Source organism: Pteronotus mesoamericanus, unplaced genomic scaffold (assembly GCF_021234165.1).
Source record: "Pteronotus mesoamericanus isolate MK-2021 breed Mesoamerican mustached bat unplaced genomic scaffold, CSHL_Meso_final scaffold_45, whole genome shotgun sequence".
In the NCBI taxonomy this organism is placed as follows: Eukaryota; Metazoa; Chordata; class Mammalia; order Chiroptera; family Mormoopidae; genus Pteronotus; species Pteronotus mesoamericanus.
The window spans coordinates 5,263,341-5,288,683 of record NW_026555317.1 but is presented as its reverse complement, the minus strand read 5'-3'; the positions used below and the strand labels follow the sequence as shown (position 1 = coordinate 5,288,683).

Genomic DNA, 25,343 nt, shown 5'->3' with positions numbered 1-25,343 from the left:
GTGAAAATTTATGTTCTTTTGAAGTAGGGAAGACAATTCTTAGTTTGACACCAAAGGCAGACATTATGAAGATTTATAGATTTGACTATGAAATTATAGATAACTTCTATATATTTTTTATAACTTAAGAGGTAAATGACAAACTAGGAAAAACTTTGGCTCTATACATAATGTTAGACTCTAAGTTTTGTAAGGTAAGCACCGTAAACTTAATGCATAGCACACTGTCTGACACATAATAGGTTCTCAAAACATTATTAAATGCATAAAGATGGTTAAGTGAATGAACATATAAAAACCAATTCTAAAATTAAAAAAATAAAAGGTCAAGGGCATGTATATGCAATTGATAAAAGAGAAAATAATCTTTTAAAAGATTGTTCCACCTCAATAATAAATGCAAATTAAATTAGCACCTATAAAATAGCTAAAGTTAATAATATTGGTGTACACCTGCAGAGATGGGCTTTTGCTAGATGCAGACATAAAGGTTAACCCATACAGTGTTTCAGAAGGGCAGTTGGCCACATGTATCAAATCTTCAAAGTTTTGCATGCTGTTATATTTTGGACACTTATTCTAAGGAAACATACATGAAATATGCACACAAACTTGACAAGGAAGATATGGATTAAAGCTTAATTTATAACAATTACATTTAGAAATATATCTCCAAAAAGAGAACAGAAATATTTTGTCACAGATAGACAATTGACTATAACGTGGTCATTAAAATGATATTATACCAGGATATGTGGTGACATGGGAAGATTATTCCTTGAATATGGTTAAGTGATTAAAAAAAAAAACAGGTTATAAAATGGGACACATAATGTGAGGACTGAGACATGACCAAGTTAAAAAGCTCTGAGGGTACCTCTGAGTCTTTCTCAGATGGGCATTCTGAATCCCTTCCACCATTTGTCCTTGGAAAGTGAGCCAATCTTCTGAACTCAAAGAGTGTCCCAGTTGTGTATGAAGTCTTAGGGATCATCCTGGAAAATGCTCATGGGACACAGGTCCTAATGTCCACACTTTGCTTGGTTTCTGAATGTTTTCTGCTTGGGCAGCGCTCCTGTACAGCGGGGGTCTGGACAGCAATTCTTTTTGTTTACAGGGAACAATGAATAATATTGCCAAGGTGATAGTTTACTAGATTGAGAAAAGGCATTTCCAGCAGAGAAACTAGAACATGCAAAAGCCCAGAGACGCAAAAGCTTCTGGCCTGCTCAGGTAACGATGAGTAATCTAGGCGGCGCTGGCTGATACGGAGTCATGAGGGAACTTAAGGCGAGTAGCCCATGAAATGGAAAGGGAGGTCTTTCTAAATCAAGCCGAGGATTCTGAGCTTTTTCCTCATCTTTGCAAATCTGAAGCCTTGGAATGGCATACTGAGATTCATGTTTTAGAAAGAGTGCAGCAGAGGCTACATACTGGAAGCACGTACTTAGGAGAATGGTTTAAGCAAAGGATACCATATATACTTAGTGACCTTTTTGAATTTTAGGATCAGATGTGTTGCCGGTTTGCTACTTAAGTGGTTTCTACGGGCACTTTCTCTTTTATATTGTCCCAGGATTTCCTGGTGGGCCCTAGGGAAAGACAGGACTGTGAGCCCACCCAGGCAGAAAGAGAGAGAGGTGCGTGGTGGCAGGCAGAACACATTCAGGTCTTCTGCTGTTGTCCCATTCAAGTTTTCCCTGACCTGGGGCTTGGACAGCTCTGAGGAAGTGGGCACCCCTCCTGGCGAAGGATGTGGCTATGGCCTCAGGCCTTCCCCAATCATCTGCTCTGCAGTGGGGCCTGCAGGTTCTCACCCCTTTCAGCAGCCTAGGGTTGGAGTGGGTTAACTAGTGGGAGGATGAAGCAGAAGGGAGACCGAGATCTGAGAAGGAAGAACTGCCAGGCTTCTGTGAGGTCTATGTGCATTTGAAAGATTTCAGAATCAACTGAGAATGTAATTAGGTGATTTTTGTTTTTGTTTTTATTTTTGTTTTTTGGGTTTGTTTTTTCCAAAAAATCCAACACCTATGACTCATGTTCATGAGGGCATGCCTGGACGTAGTCATTTTGAGTTTATGGAAAATGTGGTCAGCCCCACAAATCAGTGCTGAGGAATTCTTAACAGTCATCACTGTGTAAGTAATATAGGTTTGTTGAGAGTCTCTTACAATAACGCAAAACAAAACAGAATAAGCATATAGACAAAGACAGTATAGTCCTCCCTTCCCTGGAATTCTCTTTTGAATTGCCATGAGGCAGCTTTGAATTCTTGCTCCTAACTAATCTCTGACCTTTCTTGTGTAACTTTGTATGTACAAGATTTTTGTGGCTGTCGTCATGGCTACATGGACACAATTCTCTGCATCTATTTTTCCCATGTGTCTTAACATTTTAGCAGGGTTTCTATAAAGAAAGCCCTTTTGAAAGTAGGCAGGACAACCACAATTTGTGACAGACCTGGGTCAACTGTGTCCTAATTCTAAGACCTCCTGGACTTCAAATCTATTATTATTTGTGATTGGAGAATGAAAATTCAAGGTGCTATTGTTTTTCTCAAAAGCATACAGAACATCTTCAGAAGTAGTAAATAAGAGATTCAATTTAGATGTGACTTATTAGAGGAAATCTTATGTTTTCATTTCATTGTTGTTGGATTCATTAAATCAGCCTTTTGCCCCCAGTTGGTTCTTATATCTTACATATGATAATATTTATTTCTATCCCTCGTCTTTCCAAAACCCTCCAACTTCTCCGGTTGACCTAGGTTATGAATTTGTTTCAGCCAAACTGGTCAGTGGAGAATGAAATGTTAACAGATTTGGTGGAGATGTTTTTTAGTTGCTCTGAAATGGGCTTGTATACTGGACTAGAATGTTCTGTCACAAAAAATAGTACTGCTGACCCTGAGTTTAGGTAGCTTACTGTTTTTTTGTTGTTGTTGTTGTTTTTTAAAATATTTTATTTATTTATTTTTAGAGCAAGAGGGAAAGGGAAGGAGAAAGGGAGAGAAACATCAATGTGTGGTTGCCTCTCATACGCCCCCTACTGGAGACCTGGCCCACAACCCATGCATGTGCCCTGACTGGGAGTAAAACTGGTAACCCTTTGGTTTGCAGGGTGGCAATCAATCCACTGAGCCACACAAGCCGGGGCTGTTTTATTTTTCTTAATCTGTTAGATGAATCTCATGCACACTAAAGAAAATATTATTTTCCAGAGAAACCAGATATATAACTTATAAGGCCAAATAGCACCCTAAATATAAAGTTTATGCCCTAGGCTCATTTCTCTTAACTGTAGAGTTTGTACTTTAAAATTTCCTATAGCAATGTGTTTGTTGACCTTCACAGACAAAATACAAATTCCATATGTCATAAGGGCCACTGCAGCCAAGCATTTCTAAGATCTGGTTTGTTACCTGTCATACTTGCCTGCTGTCCCTGTCACAACCTGGAACAGGAACAGCTAATTGGGCAGTAGTTTGCAAGAACAATGACACTTTAGACCAAATCCCGTTCCATTGTCACCAGGTGTGAAGGACAGGGGCCTGCCTAACAGGCCCTGCTCTCCTGTTTCATCAGTTGTTTGTGTGGAAGAGTGAGTACGGCTAAGATACGGGCATATTTGATACGTATTGGTGGCAATATGGTTTAAATTTTTGCATCAACCCTTCACAGGCAGTAGAAAAGTACAAAATAAATAACTGCCATTGATTGAGTATGACTATGTGTTCAATGTTGGCCAAATGCTTTACAAACATTACCTTCTCCAACCAGTCACACCGTGAAGGAGTTATTTTCATCTGCTTTATAAAGATGAAGTTCAGAGAGGTTAAGTGACTTGCCCAGAGCTAACTTCCAGTCAGGAAGGAGTAAGATTCAAGCCCAACTCTACCTAATTTGAAGGGAGTTCTAAATTAGACACTTTCATTCTGCTTTTGGGTGAATGTGCCTGATTCCTTGAGAACAAGATGGAAGGTGAAGGTTGCTGATAGTTGAGGGAGAATTTGGTTCCAAGCTTTGCTCTGTTAAATTTATGGAAGAGAGACTTGCTCTTACAAGAAGACATAGCAATGATGTGATGTTAGCAGAACTGAGATTCTTTCCAGTGTTGATACTATCTGAATAGAACAAGTGATACCGCTCTTCAGTTTCCTCATTTACAAAATGAAGACACAGGCAGATGGGTTCTTGGGTCTCTGCTGGCTCCTTCCTAAGTCCTGTTATTTAGAGATGCTCCAAATTTGGTATGGACAATTTTGAGGCAAATCCTTACCAGGGTACAAGGTCCTCCTATGATTTTGGACCATTTGGGCCCAACACCTGCTGGGGAGATGATGGGAGTTTTCTGTGGCCCCTATTTCCTTGCCCCATCTTTTGGTTCTGGCATCCTGTTTGTCACCACTGTCCAGCGTGGCGGGGAGCAGCAGGCCTCTCTCCTGTGATGGCCCAAAGTCAGAACCAGCCCGTCTTTATTCACTCACCATACCTTTATATTAAGTACAGATCCTAGGAAGCTAAACCCTACCTATTTTTTGTTAGAAGTCTTTTCAGAAAAGCTAGTCAAAATTCAATGTTTTACAAAACACAGGATTTTGTAAACTAGTATCTTATTTGTCACTGTATGAGATAATACCTGAAGTTATTCTAGCTCCACAAACACAGGGAGATAGAAAAAGACTGCATGTGTGACACCATTACTGAATCCTACCGTGTCTCCTGGCTGTGGACGCATCACCGACACACGATCATATCCTTTCCTTAGCAGGACCCACAAGGCATCGAGTTTTCCCTGAAAAAAAACAAAACAAAACAATACACTGAGATTACATGTGGCCAGCACAGACATGTTGGGCTTTCCATGCTTCTTCGATCATGTGAATAACACAGCGCTGGCCATGTGGTTGTGATTGGGAAAGTGACTCTCTAGTCCCTAAGTTCAGAAACGTAGGAGAAGAGACACTGAACAGAGGAACCTGATGCTTCAGTGCAGCCCCAAGTTGACAAACCCAGAGCGCTTATTCAGACTATTGGCTTTTGCCCTTGCCGCATTTCTGGATATATCCTAACATAAGTCTATCTTTTCAACTTTCATTAAAATCCCTCCTGCCCCCCCGCCCTCCCCGCCCTCCGCCACACACTTGGTGCCCAGAGTTCGCAAATGAAAACAGTGAAGACAGATCTAGGAAAATTACTAAACAGAAGCATCCAGTGGGCAAGGCCAATAAAAGGCCCCGGGGGTGCGGCTACCTGGCTGTCCGCTAGGCTCACTCCGCAGCTATGACTTGCTCAGGAGCCCAAGGATCGAAAACCACAGATTACCCCAAATCACAGCTTCTTTGGAGTTGTTGGTAACTGACTGTATCTGAGAAGAGTGTCCTCCCAGTATATCATGAAAGCTGTCTCATGCCTCTGGCCATTCTAGTGCTCTAGGCATGTTGTATGAAGGCTGGTTTCTGCCATTGCAAATACTAAACAACAACAAAAAAAGACATTTATTTAGCTTTGTTCTTAGTATTACCCCCAGGTAGTGACTCCATCAACAGGCAGAAGTCCCTTTGCCTTATTTTTGGTCATTGCTCTTGTGGCAGGCAGAAACCTCCCCTCCCCACACCTTCAAAGATGGCACCCTTTTTTCTGGATATGTTACCTTCCATGGCCAAAAGAACTTTGTGATGTGATTAACTTAATCTGCGATGAAGAGATTATTCTGGGTTACCCGCATGGACTCAATCTAACCACATGGCTCCTTAACAGAGGGAGGCAGGAGTGTCAGAGTCAGAGAAGGAGATGTGCCCACAGAGGCAAAATCAGAGCGATTCAAGTGATAAGAGCCAACCCACCGTTGGAGGCTTTGGAGACGGGAGGGGCCAGTGAGTGTGCCTGCCTCTAGAGTCTGGAAAAGGCTAGGAGGAGAATTTTCTTCTAAAGCTTCCAAAAACAAAAAACAACAACAACAAAAAACTGCAGCCCTGGCCTCACCTTGATTTTAGCTCAACGAGACCCATTTTAGGTTTCTGACCTCCAGAACTCTAAGATAATACATTTGTATTGTTTTAAGTCATTAGGTTTATGGTAATTTGTTGCAGCAGCAACAGGAAATGAGTACAGACCTTATCACTCTCTGGCATCGTCTACGTTTAGTTGCTTCCTGTCTGCTTTTGCCAACTGGAATGCCAGCCCCAGGAAAGCAGAGGTGTCATTGGTTCTGCCCAGCCCTTAAATCAGCATCTGATGCTCAATAAAGAGCTGTTGGACTCACGAAAGGATTTAGTGCTACTAAGTGCTGGGTTAGGTGCTTTTATAGGTGTCTTTTCATTTCATTCTCCCAGAAGTCTCAAAGGAAAGGGCATGGAAGGTCAGAGAGATCAACTAACTTGCCCAAAGGCACACAGCTTGTTCACTGGAGAGGTGTGATTGGACCCCATGTTGGTCTAATTCTACAGCTCATATACTTCCCACTACACTGATGGCAGATTCTTCCTCGTGCAATTCTTCTGTCTGGAGCACTTGAATTTAGATCCTTTAGAACGCAGTTTCTAAACTGTAGATTGCAACTCTTTTAAACACTCATAAACAACTTTTTGTGTTAGGAACAGAATTTTTAAGACATAAAATAGGATAGAAAAGAAAAGATTAGAGTTAACACATGGTGAGGATAAATATTGATCTTGTGAAAAATATGTTTCAGTTAAACGTGTGCGGGTCTGTGTATGATGAGTGCGTGTACGTGTGCACACATGTGCACACAAAGGCAGGTACTGAGCTAAGATATATTGCCCACTGGGGTCTCAGGCAGGTGTGCTGGAGAACACTGATCTGGAAGGGTCTTTGCTAGGATAGTGTTGGAAAGGCTGGGGTTGTCTAGACAGTTCAAGTTCCTTGACACAAAGCTTTCATAGTGGCAATGTTAATTTAAGAACATCATCTCAAAGACTTTGTGTTCTGAAATTATATTCTAGTGGGTTATATTCTGATACAAAAAATATGCTCTTGAACCTTTATCAACTATTGCTCAAGTTCTTGGGGTTCAATTTTGCCTCGCTAAGTGTAGTGTTTCTCATCTCTTTTGGCAAAGCATTTATGAAAGTCTCTAAAAATATTTTGAAATGACTTTAGAGTGCTGTGTTCAGCATGGTTTTCTGCATTCAACCCGTTTCAATCATCAGTTACATATTTTCCTTTAAGGTTCTTTGGGATAAGCATTTATATTTCAGCATATAACCAGGTGGATTTCCTGAAAGGATGCCTCTTTTTTTTCTTCTTCTTTCCTTTTTTTGGGGAGGGCAGGGGGTGGACTAACAGTATTTGGTTTTGTAAATCGGCCCACCCACAGGATCCTGTGTGCTAGTCACTCCTTGGCAAATAGGGAGCAATGAGATGCCGCTGTTGAAACATCAATTAACTCTGCAGAAATTTAAAGCCACACGCAGAGCAAAGATGTATACTGCCTAGATGTATACCACCAGGAAAATGGGTCATAAATTATGTTTTTCTTTGTGTCAACAGATCAAAGCATAATATATAATCACAAAATGACTGAATTCAGACTGCCTGAGTTTGAATTTTGGCTCTACCCATCACTAGCTGTGCAGCCTTGGACAAGCTGTTTCATCTCCCTAACGCTTACTTTTCCCATCTTTAAAATGAAGGTAACAACACTGCCTACCCTATAGGCTTGGTATAAGGCTTACGGTTAGATATTGAAGTTACATACTTGTCTCATAGAAAGTATTCATTAAATGTTATCTATGATCATGGGAAGGTCATCAAGATGATCATGAGCCTCTGCAGACAGATGGAAAAGAATGTAATGCAGAGTATAAGAACCCAATAATTTGAACTTTATTAGCATGTATCTCCCCATGCTCTCTTCTGTGCCCTTCCAACCTATGTCCCCTTATCCTTCAAGTCACATGACTTCTTTTTCAGTATGACCTCATCTGGCTTCCCTGGAAGTATTTGGTGGCTCCAACACTCCACTGAAGGCCACCCATGGTGCCCCCAAGTGCCAAATGCCTCGGCCACTTGTGTGCCTCATTTTACTCGACTCTTCTGAGAGATCCGATGTGTTGAGCCTCTCCCTTCTTCTCATTGTTCCTTGGCTTCTGTGCCATCAGCCTCTGCGTACGCTTGACACAGCGGTGTTCCCCTGGGCCCTCTTTGAGTCTTACTTCCAGGGTGGGTGCCCACTCTCAGTACTCTCATCTAGTCTCATGGGTCGAACTTCCCCTTTTCTGCTGATGCCTCACAAATTCTATCTTCAGCTTAGTCTACTCTTTGGGTATCCAGTGACCTGCTAAATCTCAGTTGTAACATACATGTATCACAGGTATTGAAAACCAAACATGACAAATTGAACTATCATTCTCCAGACCCGTTCTCCTGCCTTGGTTCATGGCACCAACATCCATCCAGATGGGCAAGCTGGGCCACTCTCCACCGCCTCCTCACCTCCAAATTCTACCATGCCGCGTGGATATTTAATAGCTCTCTAGTCGCCTCTTCCGTCCCCCCCTGACCCACTGGCTCCGTGGATGCTGCTATGGCCCAGGCTCTTATCTTGTCACTCTATAAACAGTTTCCTGCAGATTCCCTGTCCTCTCTCCTACGTGATTAATACCAGATTACATTTCTAGTCTAAATGAATGCATTGCAGTTAATAAAATAAAGCAAGAAACGTCTTAGCGGCAGTGTGAATTTGGGCAAATTACTGAACCTCTCTGTGTCTTGGTCTTTTCATTTGTAAAATGGGAGTAGTATTAGTTTCTACTTTTGAGGCTTGCTATGAGAAATACAGGAGCGAGTGCATGGAAAGCCTTGGATCTGGGCTTGACTTGTGCGTGCTTCATCCAGGTGGGGGCTTTATCCAGGTGAATTGCTGTTGCTAGATTCTTCTGGCCAAGGTGAGACCTGCTAGTTCTAGTTATAGCCTCAGTATACTGAGGTCTGACTGTCCCACAAATGAACCTGAAGTCTCCACCCCGTGGCATAGAAAACAATCCGGGTATTCTACACATTCTATTCCTCTTTCTACACTTACCCAGGGAGCTTTTTATGGAAGAGCCAGCTTTTTCATGCAAGAGCAATGTGAGCTTAGAATGAGTAGGATTATAGCTCTCTAAAGTCAAAGGGAAATGCATATCAAAGGCTCTTGGAGCCTTGATTTTCTGAATGTAGGTAGAAGCTTGTCATTTCAAGGCAGTAGCTAATGTGCTTATAAATAGCAGCATTTTGGGGCCAGAAGAGCCTCAGGGGGTTCTTTCGACCAGTTCCTGGGCTTCACCCAGAACCTGGGGAAAAGCCTTTGAGTTGACTCCACTACTTAGCTCGGAACTGAGGTCCACAACGCACAGGAAGATGTCTGCACAGGACGCATTTCAAGATGCTGGTCGACACCCCCCAGGAGTAATGCCCACATGCTTCTGGAGCAGAAAGATTTTGCTAGCCACCTGGGGACCCCCTGCCAGACTGTATTAGCTGACATTTAAAAATTGCTTGCTTTCTTTTGAAGTTGACAATTTTGACCATAAAATGGGAAATTTACCAATTCTAGGCTCCCAATGCACCTCGGCCTCAGACAATAACCAATAACTGCTATTCCACAAAGTCAGACAAACTGGAAGTTCTAGGTAAACTCTAGCTTTTGTTTCTTTCTAAACAATAAGATTGTGCCAGGAAGGTTTATGTCACCATCATTCAAAGCACCATAGTACATGGCATTTGTGGCTGGGTTGTTCTTTCCTATTTATTTATTTATTTATTTATTTATTTATTTATTTATTTAGGCAAGCAGCAGCTGTATCTTCTCTTCCGGTTTACCTGCCTTCACTAGGCAGAAGTTTATCAGAGGGTCAGGATTTTGAGGATAGTTCAACTTGTAGGGCTGTTATACACCAACCCTGAAATTTTTATACCTTAAAATATATGGCAAATATTGTGCCCCATGCCTCCCATCAAATTAACTACATTAATGCATAAAGTTGGAAACTTTTCCCACACACTCACACATACATACACACATGGTAATTTTTGTTTGCTCTTTTTTTCTGTTGGTCTTTGTGTCTGTTCAACATCAACAACACATCTGACAACATTTAAAGCTTTGGTTGCAGGTACCGAGCTACATCCAGTATAGTTTCATGACTGAAAGCTGCTTGATTAGAAGGTCAGAGGGGTTAAGGCCAAGGACAACAGGTGGGCCTAACAGAAAATGAACAGATGGCTGCCCCCTCCCAGGCCCTGCAAGAAGCGCAGGCTGGTCTGGCTCCTGCAGAGGATAGCCAGTCTGCCCGGACCGCCAGGGTCTGGCTTTTGTCTTTCGGCTGTCATCTCTGTCATTTCCAGTCATGTGGAGGAGCTACTGGAAAAGGAGAAATATGGTTTCTCTGAAGGCTGCAAGCCTTCCAGCGAACCTGAAAGCAGTCCTGGTTTTAATCTATCTGGTGGCCATTTATCTGGGCATTACTTAACTTGTCTAAAATGGTCAGTCCCAATTTAATGAGAAACATGGGGTGCTGTCAATCCAGGGGGTAAAAACCAAGCAAAGAAAAATTCAGGCCAAATAGTCATGAGCCTGGAATGAGGAAATGGTGAAGTGCGGCCACTGCCTTAAATTAGACCGGGGGACGGCAGAGAGAAGCCCACTGTGGATTCCTTCTCTTGCTGAGTTCCCCCTGGGTTTGCTCAGCTAATGTGCTCCCTTGCTTGTCAAATCTGTTTCATGAGATGCATGAAAAAAATGAGTCAAATGCAATTCGTTAAAAGATGTATATGATTCTGACCAGTTTCACTGGGGAACAAGGAGACTTCCCTGTACCCCCCGAAAGTTTTGCACTGGGAGGGGGTGTTCTTCCTGTTTACAGTAGGGGCAGCACGTAGACTGGTTTGTCTCCATGAGCTGCCTGCCCCCATCCGCTCTCTGTGTTTTTCCGTCTTCCTGGCTCTGTGCCTTGGAAGTCTGACCTCCTCAGATGGCATCATCTGGTTCCTCTTTGGTTTGGCCAATAGGAGGCACCGGAAGGAGATGAAAGGGTAAGATTAGGGGGAGGTTGCAGTATTTATTCCTTCTACTCCCTCCTTGACCCCCTGCCTCCAAAAGTGGCTGCATTCTTACAAGGCAGGGTTCTGGCAAATATTTTCTGTGAAGGACCAGAAAGTAAATATTTTAGGCTTTGAAGGTCAACAGGCAAATGCAGGATGTTATGTTATGTAGGTACTTACATAGCCATTTAAAAATATGAAAACCATTCTTAGCTTGTGGACCGTATAAAGACAGGTGGCAGGCCAGGTTTAGACTGCCGATTCCCTCTCTATGGTCACAATTCCCATCGAGTGGCTTCATCTCTAAGGCACTGGCTCCAGGGATACCACCGGTCCTCCTTGCCCTCAGGCCTGGGGATGCAGCTGCTCCCACTGCTGCACGCTGCTCGTCCCTGGGTGCTTCCCCATTGCTGTGGGTTCCCTTAGCTCTTAGCCCACACCTATGTTAGTTTTTTTTCACACCTATGCTAGTTCAACCCTTTTGAGCATGGCTTCTGTTTCCTGCCAGGATCGTGACAAATCCAGTGAGACGGTTCAGGAAAGGGAAGCAGAGTTTATGGTACTCCTTGAGGCTAAATGTCTTGTCCAAGACCTACTGATGTCCGTTGGCACTGTGGCTAGAATGAGGCTCATCTTTGGACGTGCGCTGTGCTAACACTGAATTTCTGGTAGCAAGTCTGCCTTTCTTCTGGACAAACAGTATACATTTTGACTTTTGAATTCCTTTCTGTGTTTTTATTTTCAACCCTTCTTGTTCAGTCTTTCCCTCACCCTCCTCAGACCAGATACACATAAGATGGCCTCTTTTCCTGTTTTCCTTAAAGAGGTGGCAAGAAGAATGTCACCATCCTTGGACTGCAGGTACCAAAGTGATGTACGTGGATCACGGGAGATAGTCTAACTAGCATGATGCTCTGGGAGTGGTTTCATAATTTCATCCTGTGCCTCAGCTCTTTAACAACAGATGATGGAGTACCTACTCTGTGCCAGGTACAGTGCTGTTTATTGTCAGTTCAAAGGTTAGTTAAGCAGAATTGGTGCCTTCCAGAGGGTCACATCTGGTGGGAAGAAGATTCATAAACATGGACAATCTCACCAGGGCAATTGTGCATCTCCTTCCCGGCAGTGGGAGCTGAGCAAGTGTTGGCATGAGCTGCTCCACCAGCAGAAGTGACATTCCCACTTTCTCACGTCCTAACTCCTAATGAGGGAGCCGCAGGACTTTGTCACCAGGCTGTTTGGGTGATTCCTTAAGACTGTGATTCTCAGCCACTTGGCATTAATCCCATAGTTGTGTTTGTGGAAAATAGACTGTGAAATCTAAAGTGTGTCTCCTTGCTGAGACTCCTGACAAATCAATGAGGTATGATCATGGATTCTTCGCCAGACACCACAGTTCCTGCTCTCAGGGAACCTCCAATGGAAGGCTGCCTGGGGCCTTCCATGACAATTTCTTAACTGGGTTTGTTAAAACCCAGATTACTGGGATCCATCCCCAATGCTGTTGATTCAGTAGATCTGGGTTGGGGCTTGAGAACATGTATTTCTAATACTTCCTGCAGGATGCTGATGCTGCTGGCACTGTGAGAACCAGTGATTTAACATAATGACAAAGAAGGAGGCTCAAGAGCAGGGGCTACAGAGGGAGCGGTATTTGAGGCAACAGAAGGCTATCACTTGGGGAGTTTAGATGTGAAATTTCAAAAGGAGGCATGGGGTGGGGAGTTTAACTTAATGAAAAGAAGTGAGCAAGTTTTGATGGACGGTGCACCTTTGAAAGCTTTTTGGGAGACTGAGTCATCAGGCTGGAGACATTAGGACTGGAAATCTGTATTTTTAAAGCTCTCCCAGATGCTTCTGATACTCTGCTAGGCTTGCGACCTCTGAATACTCAGGTTCTCAAGAAATACTCTATGAATTGATACTAATCCAAGCGGGTGTTGGGGACAATTTTAGATTCCCAGGCCTAGTTCTCCATATCCCTATTTATTTCATAGAACTCAGTTCTAAATCACCACTTAATAGAGGAATAACATGCTTTCAAGCACAGATTAGAGTCTTCAAACAGAATTAATGTTCTCTTAACATCCAAGATTACAGAAATGAAAACCTGGCGATAACCAAATATGTTGTATTAGTCACAATGTACAGATGGCTGCAAACAACATGACAGAAAAACTCCTTTCTTCTTCATCTCTGAGATTCTCTTTGGCTCCTTCCTGTCTGTGCACGCATGCACGCCACTGCATGCTCCACATTAGAAAATAATTGCAAGCAAAACAGCTGTTAGTCAAGCAAACTACACTTCACCCACATCTTTCCAGAGTTCAACCCACTGCCTCAGGGCTTTTAACTTAAAAAAGAATTTCACTGCTTTAAACAAGGCAAACCAAAATGAAAATACATTGCAATTAGTGTGGGCATGAGCTGGCTTGGCAGGGAGAGACAACTACCAATAAAGTTTCACTCTACTGTTTAAAATGGTTATTTCTTTTGATTTCATAGGAGAAGGGCTGTTCTAAAATGAGCAAATAACTCACAGAATAATGAATATTGTTTTTGCTACATTGGAAGAGGAGTAAGGTTATATGTTTGCATGCGTGCGGGTGCATGTGTGTGTTTGTGATGAGAGCTGGCTCACATGTTAAGTCTTTCACTGGAGGCCTTGGAGGTGGTCCAGTTCTGTTCAGAGCACAGAACTAGAGGCTGTAGACCTGTGTTGGGGAGGACAAGGACTGTTTATCTGAGTTCCTCCTCTATGAAATGAAGGGAGACAGATTCTCTCTGAGTCTTCCAAGCTATAATTTTCTCATGTTCTTTACCAATTGGCATAGTGCATACATTAATGAGCAAACCTGAGGAACAAAGGTATTGAATGAATCACATATATTCAAAGGCATTTGTACCCCAGCAAGAGAGAAGAGGCCTTCAGGAAGCATGAGCTGCCTCTTATGGTTTAAACTTCCTAATAAGCTAAAGAGATTTTAAGGTCTAGAGCTGGGGGGAAAGGAAGAGAGATAGTGAAGAAGAAAGAGATTTTGCTCACGGCAAGAGAGACTGAGCCTTAGATCCATGATCAGTGCGATCCACCAGTGTGTTCTGATACACTTGGTGGGCGGGGAATGGGCTTGTGTTATGGCAAGAGGACTAGAGATTATGTGTTAAGGGGACCCCATTGTTAGTTAATGGAATTGCCTGCCAATGAAATGAGATATTATAGAACTTCATAAAGACCCTCTTGGGGTTACTACCCAAGTCCACTCTCATTCCACTACTTTGCCATGGTGATTTTCAAAAACCTAGTTCTCAACCACGATAATGCAGAAACTGAGAAAAAGTAAGTACCTATGCTTTTAAGTCTATGATTTAAGAAATTTGCTCCTCTCCCATAATCTGGAATTTGACTTGTTATTTCATCATGTCAAGGAGTCTGATTCTTACTATGTAAGTGCTTTATCAGGAGTGAGGATGGATTTTTGAGTAGAAAGAGACTCACCTTAATCGGAGAGTACCATTTCCGGGGGGACGAGGGTCGGCGCATGTTGTTGTTGAGGTTTCGAGGCTCAGGGAATTCGTACTCTTGCTCTGGCATCTTGACTCTTGCATTCTTTGCCTTTTCCAACTTAGCACCTTCTTCTGTGGAGCCCTTTTCTCCCCAACGAACCTAAATTAAGTAACATACAAAAAACCAAAATGATAAAATAAAATATGATGCCCCCAGAGAATGGGGAGCACAAATACATGTGTAATATGCAATGCAGGAGCTCCCCAATCCTCAATCATTTTGCATTCTGAGGGCCAAGGAAGACAGGTGTGGAAAAAGGGGAAGGGGGGAGGGCAGAAGGAACCGAGAGATCAAACCATGTGGACGGATATTTAGGGGTGAAATTATGCAGGCCGTGGGGAGAGCAGGTGCAAAAGTTTTGCAGGCCCAGGTGAGAACTTTGGCTTTTACTCCAGTGAGAAGAAACCACGGGGGGGTTTGGGCAAACTGCTCTGACTCATGATGGGCAAGATATGCGGTGCACAGTTAAAAGGCTGTACCTGCCTTCTCTCCATCGGATGCCTCACAATTCACATCCCCACCAGACCTCAAGTATGAGTTTTCATCAGTTTGCTTGGGTTTTCCATCATTGAGTCGGCAGCACATAGATATGAGTACAATAGTCCTCTCTTATCCATGGGGTATATGTTCCAAGACCCCCAGTGGATGCCTGAAACCATGAATAGTACCAAACCCTGTATATGTTAATTTTTCCCTCTACACACATACCTATGGTAGTTGAATTTATAAATTAGGTATAGTGAGATTAACAATGATAATTAGTAATAAAATACAACAATTAAAACAATAAATTACTATAAAAGTTATGTGAATGTGGTCTTTTTCTCTCTCTCAGCAAACCAGCATGAATTTCTTTTTCTTTTGTCACAGTTTCACAGATAGAAGATTCATTCTCATGATAGATCTTAGTAACCTCAGCATATGATTTTTTTCTTGGCTTAGTAAGTAGGGAATTTTTATCTTCACACTAAAAGGAAACATTTTATGGCTTCTCTTTGGTATAAATAGTGAAATAGGCTGCTTGAATACCAGCACTGCAATACCCCACCAGATGTTCTGATAACCAAGACCACTACTAAGTGACTAACCGGCGGGGAGTATATACTGTATGGATATGCTGGGTAAAGGGTGACTCACACCCCAGGAGGGATGGAGCAGGACAGTTCAAATTTTATCATGCTACTCAGAATGACATGTAGCTTAAAACTTATGAATTGTTTATTTCTGGAATTTTCCATTTACTGTTTTTGGACCATGGTTGGCCACGGGTAACTAAAACTGTGGAAAGAGAAACCACAGATAAGGAGACTACTGTACTTTAAGCTGTTCACTTACCTCCATTCTTTTAATGCCTCCAACACCTCGCCCACCATAATAAGAAGCATCTACTGTAGGCCACTTTTTCTTAGGCAGACCATCATCATCTTCCTCCTGCAGAGAGATTGTGGACATGAAGGAAGCAAAGCACCATTGCTGTGTTATGTGTCCACTATGGCAACATGGACAAAAGTAGACTGCCTGGGTGAAATCCCAGGGCTACTGCTTAGTGGGGCTTTGGACATGTCACTTCACTTATACAAGCTTATTTTCCTTCTCTGTAAAGTGGGAATAAAAGCAGTACTACCTGGTAAGGTTGTGGCACAATCCTGGGACCTGTTATCTTTTTCATTTCTATTACTTTGTAGGTAACTAGTCCAATCCCATCTACATGCTGATGACTTGTGAATTTATATCTTCATCTCGGACTCCTACAAACTCCAACTGTTGGCTTGACATTGATATCAACTCTTGGGGTACTAAATATCCTCTTGACTGTACCACGTCAGAGAAAAATCCTGATCTCCCCATCTCAAACCTGCTCCATAGTTTTCCCCATTGCTTTGGAGTCATTCTTAAATTTTCTCTTCCCTTCACTGCTTCTCCCCAACCCCATCTCAATTTGTCAGCAGATTCTGTTGACCCTACTTCTAAAAGATCCTAAATCTGTGACTTCTCCAACTCGGGCTCCATTACCAAACCACCATACAGGCCCCAAGTCTCCATAAGCTTTCTCCTGTATACTGTGGTAGTCTCCTAATTGGTCTCCCTACTGCCCTTCTATTTGTTCTATACTTCCTGTAATCCATTCTCCACAAAGCAGAATAAAATCCAAACCCCAACTCTACCTTGTTAGCTCTGGCCTTTGCTCACCTCTTCAGCCTCCTTCTTCACCATGCTCCCCTCCTCCCCACGTTCGAGCCCCCTGTTCTCTCTCTGTCCCTCCAGGACTCTGAGCACAGTTCTGTCTCGGGCCCTGGGTACAAGCTGTTCCCTCGTGTAGGACTGCTGTTTCACTCTATTAATCCGTTTTATTTTTAGTTATAGATCTCATTATTGCTTGATATTTATTTATTGTCTATCTCTCTATGCTGGAATGTAAGTTCCATGGAAGCTTCTGTTTGTCATGTTTCGTGTTCTCAGCTTATAGAATGGTACCTAGCATGTGGTGGGTGCCCAAAGGGTATCTGTTGAGTTTACAAATAAATTAAACTAGATGATTCAAATAAAGCAGTTAACTCAGTGTCTGCAACTTAGCTCAGTGAAAGAAAGTTAGCACTTATTATATTTTAAAATGAAGGGAGAAAAACAAGAGGAACTTGTAACTGTATGGGTGGAAAAGAGAAGAATAATTAGCAAAACTGCTCCACATCTCAGCACTGTAATTATTCCTGTTGTGGGGAAAGATTGCCATTTACAGCCATGGATGGCTTACAGGGTGGTGGCATGAATTACTTGCGGAGACAAAAGAAACTAAAAAAGGGGCCTGCAAAGCAGAGGAATGAGCAAAGGGGGCAAAAATGCTCAGAATAAGCCTGCTTCTTATGGCCTTGTGTTAGTGGCATTTGGGGAGTCAAGGACTCAGCGTGGAGCTCCAGGTAGGGCTGCCATTGTGTGGAAAGGGGAGTCCCATGCAGAAGGCAAGGTACAAAACATTGGCAAGTGGTCTGCAGAAAAGAGACTAGAGCCAGGGGTGACAAAACAGTAACACAGTAAGGCACTGGAACTGCCTGGGTGACCTGCTGTGCCTAGGACACAGATATTATATATCTTAAAGGACAGTGATCATAGCAGATCAGAGGACTTGCAACGGTCTGGCAGATAACACTTAGATTGGTCTCTCTCTGTCTTTTTAAAAAAGAAATGTCATTTCCATGGCTTTTGAGATCTTGCTTCTTGGCAATTGTCATCAGTTTGGCTCAAAGAAAATCTTGTTAAAAATCTTCACAGGTTTCGACATTTCTTATATCAATAACTGTGCTTATTATATATATTAATATACAACATCAACATATAATTTTATTTAATATATAACATATTATATATTTATCAGTGTTATTCTATTATAGTTTTTCCCAATTTCCCCCCCTTTGTCCTCCTCTGCCCAGCCCACCCCCCACTCCCAGTCATTCGCCACACTGTTGTTGTTCTTTCTTGTATTTTCTTATTTCTGATTTTGGCTTTTTCTTTTCTACATAAAGAAGACTCTTTTACATTTCTTACAAAGCCAGTTCAGTGGTGGTGAACTCCTTTATTTTTTCTTGTCTAGGAAGTTCTTTATCTCTCCTTCAATTCTGAATGATAACCTTTGCTGGGTATAGTATTCTAGGCTGTAGGTTCCTTTCCTTCAGGACTTTATATATTTCTTGTCACTACCTCTGGCCTGTAAAGTTACTGCTGAGTGATCAGCTGACAGTCTGATCAGAAATCATCTGTCTTCATTTTATATGACTTGTCTCCTTCTTGCTGCCTTCAATATTTTCTCTTTACCTTTAACTTTTAAGTTGGTGTGGGGATTTTTATGTTTAGCTTGTTTGGAACTTCCTGTGCTTCCTGGAACGTTTCCTGCCTCAGATTAGGAAAGTCTTCAGCCTTTATTTTCTCAAATATACTTTCTCCCTCTTTTTCTCTCTCTTTTCCTAATATAATCCCTATAATGGGAATTTTAGAGTAATAGGTGTCTTATTAGAGAGAGGAAGGGGGATTTTACAAACAGACTCACACAGAGGATGGCAATGTGGACAGGGAGCAGGGAGAGATGTTGCTGCAAGCCAAGGAATGCCAACAGCTACCAAAAGCTAGAAGAGGCCATGAAAAGAGCCTCTAAAGGAGTGGGGCTATGCCAAAACATAGATTTTGACTTTAAGGGCTTCAGAATTGAGAGAAGTTTGTGTGTGTGTGTGTGTGTGTGTGTGTGTGTGTGTGTGTTTTGAAGCCACCTAGTTTATAATTATTATGGCAGCCTTAAGAAATGAATACAATTATCCTTGTATCACTTTATTAATTCCTTTTTGCTTTCTACATAAATTTCATATTATTGATGGAGTTTCAATCATTGGGATACTCTGCTGAAAGAGGAAGATAAGATAGTGAACTCATAAAGGAAAACAAGAGTCAGCAGTCACTGCCAGAATTTATGGGTGGGGTGAGGGAGTGACTATACAGGGATAGCATGAAGAACTCCAAGGAGCTCTTTGTGATGACATGAAAGTTCTGCATATTGATTACAGTGCTGGTTGTATGAATGTATACATGTGTTAAAATTCATAGAACTGTCCCTTCCAAAATGTCAATTTTGCTATGTAATTAAAAATTTTTTTAAAAATGGCAAAAATAAATAAATCAGATCTGTCCTTCTTCACATGGGACTGCAAATCCTGAAGGCAGAGTGGATTCTTGTATGAAATCCAGCACACGGTAGGTGCTCAATAAACACTTAGTGAATTTGTGATAACCATAGCTGAACTTATGCATCCTTTACCATGTATGTGCCAGTCATTCTTGAATCTCACAACAGACAGTGAGGTAGGTGGTGCTATTATGCCCATTTTGGGAGAAGGCATAGAGAGGCTGAGTGACTTAGGTCACCTAGCCTGTTTCTGACGGAGCCAGCTCTTTGAGCCCAGGCAGCCTCACTCTCATTAGACTGTTTCTCAGGGTTGGCAGTTCTGGGTTTTGTCCTTTGGCATTTTGCTTTTCCAACCATCTGATGGTATCAAATAAAAGCTAGTTCTCTACTTCTCACCCCTTGTACCTGCTAATTTAAAAAGATTTATGACTATAAAACATTACAAAATAATAAAATAAAAACAAAACCCCCAAATAATAAAGTAGTTCACATTAATTTGCCTTATAATTTTCAGAAGGCTTGCGATGTCAAACCAAGAACCTTGGATATCTTACATATGTGGTTAAACTTTACCGCTGGAGGCGGATGTGGTTGTCTGTGTGTCATCTATGAAATGTGGCTTCAAAAAGCCTGGCCTAGCGCCATTTTCCAAAGGAGATAACTAAAATTATATTATCCAAAACCGAATATAGCAGCACCAAGAGTGTACGAGACTCCAAGAATAAAGCTGCTTTATTCAATAGGGAACTAAACTGGTTTGATGAATCTCCAATTTTTTTTTAAACGACAGGAGGACAAACATTGAAGACTACGTAACTGAGCCTTTCCATTGCCTAGAAGAGGACAGTCGGATGCAGAGAAATGAAGAGATGGGTGGAATTGAGTTGCATTTCTGGTTTGGTCTCCTGATGCCCTGTCCTAGGATCTTCCCCCACACCTGCATACCCAGCAGCCCTTCCTCGCATCTCTTCCCTTCTTGCCTAAGACTCGCTGCCACCTCCATTTCTGGGCTGTGCCTAAGTAAGGAGGCGGGGCCAGTCTCCTGCGCGTGCGCAAAGCCCGGTGTTCCCATTACAGGAAATGCCAGGGCTTAAATCAGCTCCACATGCTCCTGATCCACCAAGCCTGACGTTGAATCCCCTGACCCGAGATTGCCTGCCAAACTCAAATAGCAGCAGAAAAAGACAACACGAAGGCCCAGGTTTGACCAACGAGAGAGTCAGAATTTCCCTGCAGTTACCATGGCTCTGTTTACACATTTTAGAGATGGAAGGGTTTTGCAATCTTCAGATGAGAGAGAAGGGAATCTTTGATGAGTCTTTGGCCAAAAATTGGTGGAGTAAAATCACAGCCCCCAGCAATTCCACTAAGAAAATCAGCAGCACCGGCGGTGAATGTCTATATCCAATTAAGTTCAAGGGCTTTTGGCAAGTTCCCCACACATTGTCCCTCAACGATGTAGCAGGGAGTGGAAAACCACCAGTACAGAAATCCTCTCTGATTACGGGAGGACAGACTGGGTAAGCCGACTTGATTTGTGTGAGCAAAGTGGCAGGAATCGGGTTTGTGGGCAGTCGGCGGAAGACCAGCAGAAAACAGTAGAACTGAGGTACCAGGAAACTGCCAAGGTCCACCTGAGGGGATTGCTGTGAGAACCTCCCAGCAGCGGGAATGACGGGGATGCTAAAGAAAAGGCTGCTTAATATTCTGTCAGAAACTATTCATCGGCTGCACTGTTACACGGTGGTGTAACCGTGTACTATCAAACCTTCAGGAAAAGTCCCTGTGTGGAATGGCCTTTTGCCAGTGGTGCCTTTAGGGGCATGTAGCAATCGGGTTTGTTAGGTGTTGTCTAGCAAATGAAGAAGAGGGGATATCACAGGAGAAGCAAGAAACAGAAGTTAGCGGTGCTGGAAAAACCGCAGAGATTAGGGAAGAGTGCTGGTTTCCCAGCAGGGGAAGTTAGTGTTTACATCTTAAAGGATGGGGTAACTCCAGACGTCCAGTTGGCTGATGTTTGGGTTACACAAGTGGCAGCACATTACTCAGATAGTAGAGGCCCATTCTGACCTGCCTGTCCTCAGTCACAGTCCTGCTCTAGAAAGAAATAGGTATAGACTAGGAAGTCTGATGCACACTTTGCTTAGTCTCAGATTGGGTTAGTCCTGTGCTGCCCTCAGACGCTGAACTTTTCCGTCTTTCCAGTCATGTCAGGTTTTTGAACAGCTCCACGTGTCAACATTCACAGCTTGTATGCTTGTAATACCGGTCTCCACTTCTTCTACCTATCTTTTAAGATGTGGCTCAAATGTAACCTATTCTGTGAAGATCTCCCTGACTCCCCAGAGGATTCAATACTCCCTTCTTGTGTTCCCTACAGCTCCTTGTAGTGACCTTCCCTCACTCAACAAATATCTAACTATTGGTGATTAAGCAAACCAGTGAATAGAAGGGTGAGATCTCTGATCCTAGGGCTGCCTTATTCCTCCATATTGACTGTGCCCGGACAACACTGCAGACTTGATGTCAACAGATCCCCCTGGAGTTGTGCATGTGGTGTCCCTCTTAGATTAAGTCTACAAGTTCTTTAACATTCCTGCTTTTCTGATATCCAGGTGGCCAGCTTGACCTGAACAGGCTCTCACCCCCAATTCACTGCAGGTACCAGAGGGACTATTTATGGAGAGGAGAATGTAGCAGAAACAGAATTGAGCCCAAGGAAATAGTTTTAAATCAGCCTTTGAATTCATTTAAAATTTCATTGAACTGGAACACATCTTAAATCCTATGACAAGCCCTGATAGCCCATCCTTCAGTCACTTACACAGGTAACAGTAGCTGAGACCCCTGCTTGCCAGCATGGTGTTATATTTTGAGGAAAATAAAGGCGATGCAGCTGTCAACAAGATCGTTTACCTTTATAGAGGAGTAAGTTTTGTGAGGGTGATGACATGAAGCAAGTAAAGGACAAAGGCCACAGAACTCCTAGGCTCAGGAGATTCTGAAGGGCTGAACCTAAAGTAGAACTGGTTGTCTGTCTTATCTGAAGACTCTGGGGATGAGCCAGGAAGTCACCCTCAGTGTCAGTCTTAGAGATTAACTCATAGGAATGAACTGAAAAATCCAGCAACACTTCTGTATATAAAAACAAATTCCAAATGACCCAAGATTTTCTTGTTCTGAGCTTCGTAACATGTCATAGAACCATCATAACTATTCACACACCCATAACGATTCAGGATGACGCACGAATTTGGTGGCATTCTTCAATAAAGGACAGGGCATTTTTTAAAGAAGCAGTGATTCTTTTTTTAACTATTGAAGCATTGAATGCTGAGTTCTGGGCCTGGTCTAGACTTCTGTTTGGCATGTACTTATGTGTGTGCGTGTGTTAGTGTGTACTGGTGTGCAGTCGATGTCCACTGGTGGTGGTGTGGCCCTTCCGCCCCCCGGAGTCGGAGGCTCTTCTGCCTGTCTGTGTAGGCACAGCCAGGACTGCCGCTTGGTGCTGGTTATATAATTTTTCCATCACTGAGTTATTTTCATCTAAAAGTTCTTGCCTCAAAGAAATTGTTAGGATCAATCAGTGTGATAATAAAATTGGAAATAAGTTCATCATTCAAAGGCAGGTGCTCATTGTTAACTGGATTGTTAATTCACCCAGTGTGAATGTCTTCAATACCCATCGCTCTCCCTCTCAGAGTCAGAAAATCCATGGAAGAAGATTCTGCTTAGAACTAAACCATCAGCTGAAGTACTCCATTGTTGCATTCTCCCATAAACTGCCAATTATTTGGAATAACTAGAGACTTAGTGAGGAATCCTCACTGTGCTGCCAATTAGAGAAGAAATGCCCCTCTGAGTTGTTAAAATGGAGCTTCCCTGCTTTTGGTGAGATCTGGAAATTTCAAGTAATTTTTCTTTGTTTTCCAGTTATACAGAAGTATCACTGCTCCTTGCATGGAATCTCAAAAAGCCATAACTTTTTATATTGTGCATGTTGATATTCCTATTAAAGAGAATCATTGTGAGAACATTATAAAGTTATGTTCATTCTTGAAGTTCAGTTATTTAAACAGTAGATATTCTTCCCTTGGGATACAATGCTCATAGATCTGATGAAAGTTGGGATAAATGATATGTAACTTGTTCATATATATAAATGGCAGAGTGTTAGACAACATGTTAAGCTCTTTGGGGATAAGACAAAGATTAATTAAATCTATAGATCTCGATCTTTAGGTAGCTAATGGTCTTAAACTTTGGTGCAGAAGGAAGAGTCAGTAAAAAAAAAAAACAACACCCTGGGAGTGCAGAGAAAAGAGAAATTAGTTCTGATGGAAGGAATCACAGTGTGGCTTATAGCACATGAGCTGTCCTTGAAAAACTGGTGGGATTTGAACACAAGGAGCTGGAGTAAAGACGGTTGTCTAGATTCAGACTCTTATTTCCAGGGCATTGCATAATTCATGCAATATAACTTTATACTATAAAATACTCTGTATGGGCTAAGATATATTATCTGTTTCTGTGGGATTTCTTTATTTTTTTTTCTGCCAAAACACATTAGGAAGGAGATTAGGGCTGCTTCACTTCCAGGGCCAGGGGACTGTCAGGGCCAAGACACATGCGAAGGTAATCAGCACGGCCCGCAGCCCGCCCCGCCAGCACGGAAGCTCGTTTGGGTCTAACACAACCCTTTAAACCTCCAGTATCCCAAGGTTGTCATTCTGTTTCAGAAACCAGGTCTGCCTTCTTCAGGTGAAACTTCTCTAAGAATATGAGAAGAATCTGGAAAAACTCAAGTACTTCTCTTGCTTTCAGCTATTCTTTCTTTGTATTTTTCTGGTTTGAGCATTTTTTCCTCCCCCCAAATTGTTCATTCTACACATGCTTATTGAACTGTTCTGTGTGTGGAGTCCTATTCTAGATGCTGGGGTCTGGAGTTGTACCCCATGGTCTTGTACCTAAGTCCCCTGGTACATTTTGGCCGTAGAAGCTGCCACATCACCTTCCAAAGGCAAGTGCAGAACTAGCACAAGAAGAAACGTCAACTACTCCTCAAACTGAACATAATGAGGGAAGAGAACCCTCCCTTTAGGGCAAATGGACCAACCTCATCAGGGGAGTTTCTTGACCTATTTTTCTTTTGGAACTATGAGAGGCAGCTGCACACGACAGGAACACAGCCAACCTGTGGAACTAACCATGGTTCTTTCTCTTGAAGGATTAGGAAAAGGCTTTCGTGGATGTAAAGATGGTTTCCCCCCACCCCTTCTCTTTGCACAGCAGTGTAATTTCCTTCCCTGATTTCTGGGCAGAAAGTTAGCATTCCAACAAGATGTGCTTTAATTGATGGCAGCTATTAAATCTCTTGGCTTCCATGCATATGGCTGAGGATATAAGAGACACATGGAATTTTAAATTTAATCATTACTCTTTCTGTATGTAGGAAACTTGACAAAGGCATTGGGAAGAGAAATGATGAGGGGGTGGTACTTGGTTTGCACACAACAGACCTTCAGGATTGAGAACAATGAACTAGAAACCTCATCAATGCAGCTTTTGGTCCCACTCGGTTTTCAGATGTGTACCCTGGCTCTAAGCTGGTGAGTGTTGCATCCAGGGAGGCCAGCTCTCCTGGGAGCGATCAGAGCGCCAGGAAAGCCACTAGCCAGGCACTCCTGCCCCCTGGTGCTCCTTCTCACCATCAGCCTTTAATGCCTCCCTTTTACCGCAGGCGAACTTCTTAAGGGCCAATTTATGGTGGAGTCTAAGATATTTTTCTTCCTTGCAACAGATGATGAGGATTTGAGAGCAAGGACGGGATATTAGCATATCCCCTTCCAATATATTTTTATTACTGCCTGGCAAATCTTTACATAACATTGTTTTAAATTAAAGATCAATGGCATACTTTGGCAGGCTGTTCCCAGAGTCACTGATTTTCCCTGATCTACACACATAAAGCAAAAGTCTCTGCAGGGAGAAGAGATCCCTAAAATGTCTCTTTCAGAGGAAAAATCAGTACCCTGGAGCTCCAAATAATTGTATTGATAAAAATGTT

At 42.5% G+C, this 25,343-nt stretch overlaps 1 protein-coding gene across 1 annotated transcript in view; it reads right to left on the bottom strand.

Moving 5' to 3' along the window:
* Positions 1-25,343, bottom strand: part of ANTXR1 (ANTXR cell adhesion molecule 1) — a 223,120-nt gene that overhangs the window by 46,088 nt on the left and 151,689 nt on the right. Inside the window, exons 15-17 of the mRNA XM_054593556.1 lie at positions 15,946-16,041; positions 14,542-14,709; positions 4,714-4,794 (exon numbers count right to left, since the gene is read on the bottom strand). Of these exons, the coding sequence (XP_054449531.1) occupies positions 4,714-4,794; positions 14,542-14,709; positions 15,946-16,041 (345 nt within the window). The remainder of the gene's footprint in view (positions 1-4,713; positions 4,795-14,541; positions 14,710-15,945; positions 16,042-25,343) is intronic.